Genomic DNA, 6,000 nt, shown 5'->3' with positions numbered 1-6,000 from the left:
TCAGGGAATGGCTGAAAATCCCTAAACTCGTCTACTGCCGTTGCCTGGCTGGAATTCTCTTCTCGTACTGAAAATATCGGACACATGGAAATAAAAACGGTTAGCTTGTAACCGTGGGAAGGATCCACAACACATCTGGGTGTGAGGAATTCCAGTCGGTATTCGGTTCGGAAACGCATTCGAAGTTTGAACGTAAAGAGACTTTGCTGCATTGAATTCCTTTTCACGGGATGTCATCTGCCGCCGACAGAATTCCACGAGTTAACTGACCATCTGCCTCTCGGTAACGGAGGCCGAGCGAGCCAGGCGTAAAGATGGGTGATGCGGCACATACCAAGGGGTTGAGACGAACCTTTATCGTCCCCTCGATCAAGGCGTTTGATCACTATGATTTCACAAGGGCTAAAATATCCTGTAGCTTCACATGGCTTGTGGCCAAAGCCTTTGGCTCAGGTAGGTGGCGCCTTTTGTTGTCTTCTCAATATTGGTGTGGAAATGTGTAACATTTTATGCAAAATGTTGACAAATTGTGTCAGTGTGCACATCATCATAATAGGGCCAATCATGATTGGTAACCGCGATATTTATTAGGGGCCTATAGAGCATCTATTACCTGTGTTAAGAATTTGTTATTCGGCTCCAAGGTCCTTGATGAAACATCATCTAGACTTCACCACGCGCGAATGCGACCATGAAACACGCTAATTAGTCATTTTATTAGTCACATCTGGGCGCTCTAATTGACGTTGTGTCTGAGGGGAAGCACACGTGTGGGATGACTAACTGTTGCTCATTCCAATACCTCTGCCTTTTATGTTCTCAACATGGCAGAGGGCGTTGTTTACCTACCCTCTCGCATCTGCATGGATGTCTGTGACATTTGATTGATTAGCTATTGCAGCTGGTTCCTGGTGTTCACAGCAATGGCCCCATGCCCTACAGGTTGTTGGACCGTCTGAACAGTATTAGAAAGAGCATTCCATGTGATTTGACCATTGACAATGACACAGTTGTCACTTCACTGGGTGAAGAGGCAGCACTTAAGCTATATTAAAGGCTTTCAATGGGGCCTCCAGTGTGGCTGGGGAAAGCCTTGGTCTGCAGACTGTAGCCAGAGCAGCCCTAACTGGCTCAGTGGCTCTGGGGTTGGTTGGAGGGGGACTGACTCCAGCTCTTTAATTCATGTTTTTAACTGGGCTACACGCTAACTACCATCGACTAAGCCAACTGAACATGACTAGAAAGCTCCTCTTATAGTTTCCAGCATGATGTTTGTAAACTAAGCTTTTCTCAAGTGTATAAATTGGTGGAAAACCCTCACTAGAAGCGCATGGCGTTAACTGCAGGCCTCACCTCATGACTTATTCCTAGAGAATTACATGCTCATAGCATAGCAGGACTGGCAAGATTTGATTTCTTCCTGTCCCTCCCGGTGACACATATTACTGCTCCCTTCCTGCACCAATACAGAGAACTGTGGCCCAATTCATCAGTACAGTCTACACACACAGCTATGTTTGGCCTAGTTACTATGGCTGTGACAGTAGTTTGACCCACAAAATGCTGAACATGTGCATGCATGTATGTGTAACCGATGTGAAATGGCTAGCAAGTTAGCGGGGTGTGCGCTAACAGCGTTTCAATCGGTGACGTCACTCGCTCTGAGACCTTGAAGTAGTGGTTCCCCTTGCTCTGCAAGGGCGGCGGATTTTGTAGAGCGATGGGTATCGATGCTTCGTGGGTGTCAGTTGTTGATGTGTGCAGAGGGTCCCTGGTTCGGGGCGAGGAGAGGGACGGAAGCCATACTGTTACTACATACGTACACTTACACAAAATGCTGACAATGTGCGTGTAGTACACTTACACAAAATGTTTTCCTCTTATTACTGATTCCAGAGGCATCTGTGGTTGTTGCTCTCCTGTGTGGCACTGGATCAGTGACGAGGTGACTGACTGCTCTCTGTGTGTGTGTGTGTGCGCGCGCGTGCGTGTGTGCGTGCATGCATGCACAAATGCTTTGCGAGCAGCTGTTCTAGAATGTGCTCTATACAGACAGCCCACTCCTGTCTCTGTAACATCTGTGGTGTTGGCATTTTGGAGACCCAGTTGGTGACAACATTTGTCTCCATTACATCACAACACAGGGGCCTGCCGGTGGGATCCTTGGGATGTCCCTACCCTGAACGTTAACCAACATTAGTCTCATCTTGTGTCGTTTCTTTGGTCTGACTACATGGATGTTCGTACTGCATTGGAGAATAAGTAGTCTGACTTTAGTTTACATAGTGAGCAACTGAACAAAAATGTTGCCTTTTGAAAACCACAGCTAAAATACATCTAGTTATTTCTCAACATTGTAGTCCAGTGCTTTGAATCAGACATTGTGAATGCTATAAGCTATAAGCTACACGTTTCTAAGAATGCAATAACTGCATAGTAACAGAAAATTAATGTTGCTGACAGCTGTACATGTTTTAGTGTTCTCTCGCTGTGCTGTGCTCCAATTGGACGACTTCCTATGGTCGGCATAGTAAGGGTGGATATTCCAGGTCCCGTGTTTGGACTTCCTGTAACGCTACTTCCTGTGTACTTCCTGTTTGATTGGTTGTCCTTGACGCGGCAGCTTTTGATGAACTGGTGGAAAACTAAATCCTGCTCACTCTGTAAAGGGTGATCTGCACTCCACACTGTTACAAATAAGCCTGCTCACTCTGTAAAGGGTGATCTGCACTCCACACTGTTACAAATAAGCCTGCTCACTCTGTAAAGGGTGATCTGCACTCCACACTGTTACAAATAAGCCTGCTCACTCTGTAAAGGGTGATCTGCACTCCACACTGTTACAAATAAGCCTGCTCACTCTGTAAATGGTGATCTGCACTCCACACTGTTACAAATAAGCCTGCTCACTCTGTAAAGGGTGATCTGCACTCCACACTGTTACAAATAAGCCTGCTTTATTGGTCTAATAGAACCTTTTTGATGGCCATATTTATTTATTACATTTTTAAATTGAACCATTATTTAACTAGGCAAGTCAGTTAAGAACAACTATGAACTGAGCCCTATAACCCCTGTTTGGTTCTTTATTGCTCCATTTATTTCTAGCAGCACTTGTATGGCTGTTGTTAGCAAGACTGTGTTAACATTGTAAAGCCTAATGTTCCATCCACTTAAAGGTGTGTAGTATTGTTGCTGCTCTAGGAGGCCTAGAGGGAAGAAGTCAGAGAGCTGGCAGTGTGGTGCCAGGACAACAAACTCTCCCTCAACATCAGCAAGACAAAGGAGCTGATCGTGGACTACACATCTGTAGTGGAGTGGGTTGAGAACTTCAAGGTCCTCGGTGTCCACATCACTAAGGATCTATCATGGTCTAAACACAACAACACAGTCGTGAAGAGGGAACGACAACGCCTCTTCCCCCACAAAAGGAAAAGATTTGGCATGGGCCCTCAGATCCTCAAAAAGTTATACAGCTGCACCATTGAGAGCATCTTGACTGGCTGCATCACCGCCTGGTATGGCAACTGTTTGGCATCTGACCATAGGCACAACAGAGGGAAGTGCGTGCGGCCCAGTACATCACTGGGGCAGAGCTCCCTGCCACCCAGGACCTCTATACCAGGCGGTGTCAGAGGAAGTCCCTAAAAACTGTCAGACTCCACCCACCCACCCTAGTCATACACAGTCCTCTCTGCTACCGCACAACAAACGGTACCAGAGAACCAAGTCTGAGACCAAAAGGCTCCTGAACAGCTTCTACCCTCGAGCTATAAGACTGCTCAACAGTTCTTCAAACAGCTTCTACCCTCGAGCTATAAGACTGCTCAACAGTTCTTCAAACAGCTTCTACCCTCGAGCTATAAGACTGCTCAACAGTTCTTCAAACAGCTTCTACCCTCGAGCTATAAGACTGCTCAACAGTTCTTCAAACAGCTTCTACCCTCGAGGTATAAGACTGCTCAACAGTTCTTCAAATAGCTTCTACCCTCGAGCTATAGGACTGCTCAACAGTTCTTCAAACAGCTTCTACCCTCGAGGTATAAGACTGCTCAACAGTTCTTCAAACAGCTTCTACCCTCGAGCTATAAGACTGCTCAACAGTTCTTCAAACAGCTTCTACCCTCGAGCTATAAGACTGCTCAACAGTTCTTCAAACAGCTTCTACCCTCGAGCTATAAGACTGCTCAACAGTTCTTCAAACAGCTTCTACCCTCGAGGTATAAGACTGCTCAACAGTTCTTCAAATAGCTTCTACCCTCGAGCTATAGGACTGCTCAACAGTTCTTCAAACAGCTTCTACCCTCGAGGTATAAGACTGCTCAACAGTTCTTCAAACAGCTTCTACCCTCGAGCTATAAGACTGCTCAACAGTTCTTCAAACAGCTTCTACCCTCGAGCTATAAGACTGCTCAACAGTTCTTCAAACAGCTTCTACCCTCGAGCTATAAGACTGCTCAACAGTTCTTCAAACAGCTTCTACCCTCGAGGTATAAGACTGCTCAACAGTTCTTCAAATAGCTACCCAGACTATTTCCATTTCCATTTTTTCTTCACATTCTTGCACTGGCTCTGTGCACACTCACTGGACTCTACCCCCACACACACACACACACACTCACTGGACTCTACCCACACACACACACACACATACTATACTGGCACTCCAACATACACGCACACTACATGTGCTCACACACACCAAACACACAAACACATGCATATTGACGCCACACACACTCACAAATTCACATATAGACACACTTTCTCACTCTTCACATACGCTGCTGCTACTCTGTTTATTACCTATCCTTATTGCCTAGTCACTGCTACCCCTACCTACATGTACATGTTACCTCAACTACCTCGTAACCCTGCACATTGACTTGATACCGGTACTCCTGGGATATGGCCTCGTTATTGTTATTTTATTGTGTTACTATTTCCCTTTTTGATAATTTACTTTTTATCTCTGCGTTGTTGGGAAAGGGCTCGTAAGTAAGCATTTCGCGGTAAAGTCTAGACCCGTTGTATTCTGTGCATGTGACAAATAAAATTAGATTTCATTTGAGGTCATAGGAGCTTTTGTCCATCCTCTCGGGGTTATGAGGTGGTTTTAAATTGGGGACAGACAGTTGTTGTTGTGACTAGATGCTGAAGTGGCTAGGTCTGGCTGTTGAGTGGTAAATGCCTGTTGTCTGAAATAGCCCCCTTCATCTCTCTGGGTGGGACCACAGTAACGATTAGGTTTGCTTCTGACCTCCCCCTCTGAAGAATGGGTATTACTAAGTGGATGTATAGATGTAGGAACTTAATTTGAGACAGTTTGCTACTGCAGGAAATTAATCCTGCAGCGACAGGACATTTGAATTATTATGTGGATTATTAATGGACATTTTTTGTAGGGGTTGATACATCTATTTTTGTTAGTGCAAATCAAGTCTGACATTTTAATGTGAAAATTAGAAACTTTAGAAGCCTTTTTATTCTTGAATATACTACAAGTTGTAGGAAAATTCAGCAATAAAATAGTGATCAAATTCAGATCCTACGTCTGTTGGGGCGAAGAGAGTCCTCACTTAGCCATGTAGCCTCCTACACCTCTGTATGAATTAATCAAAGGATACTCCTTACCAATCTATGGGCTACTATTGACCATACTATTGACCATTCTAATGACCATACTATTGACCATTCTGTTGACCATACTATTGACCATTCTGTTGACCATACTATTGACCATACTGTTGACCATTCTATTGACCATTCTGTTGACCATACTATTGACCATTCTGTTGACCATACTATTGACCATACTATTGACCATACTATTGACCATTCTGTTGACCATACTATTGACCATACTATTGACCATTCTGTTGACCATACTATTGACCATTCTGTTGACCATACTATTGACCATACTGTTGACCATTCTGTTGACCATACTATTGGCCATTCTATTGACCATTCTGTTGACCATACTATTGACCATACTAT

The 6,000-nt window shown here is 44.5% G+C and overlaps 1 protein-coding gene across 4 annotated transcripts in view; it reads left to right on the top strand.

Annotated features, from left to right (window-relative positions):
• Positions 1-6,000, top strand: part of LOC110531006 (calmodulin-regulated spectrin-associated protein 2) — a 91,814-nt gene that overhangs the window by 237 nt on the left and 85,577 nt on the right. For all 4 annotated transcript variants that reach the window (XM_036986422.1, XM_036986421.1, XM_036986420.1 and 1 more), the window contains exon 1: positions 1-453. This exon is cut by the window's left edge and continues 237 nt beyond it. In XM_036986422.1, coding sequence (XP_036842317.1) covers positions 315-453 — 139 coding nt within the window. In that variant the 5' untranslated portion in view covers positions 1-314. The remainder of the gene's footprint in view (positions 454-6,000) is intronic.

The sequence above is a fragment of the Oncorhynchus mykiss genome, chromosome 8, assembly GCF_013265735.2.
Source record: "Oncorhynchus mykiss isolate Arlee chromosome 8, USDA_OmykA_1.1, whole genome shotgun sequence".
NCBI classification, from domain to species: Eukaryota; Metazoa; Chordata; class Actinopteri; order Salmoniformes; family Salmonidae; genus Oncorhynchus; species Oncorhynchus mykiss.
Note: the sequence above shows the minus strand (reverse complement) of the source record. Positions and strands in the feature narration are given on the sequence as shown.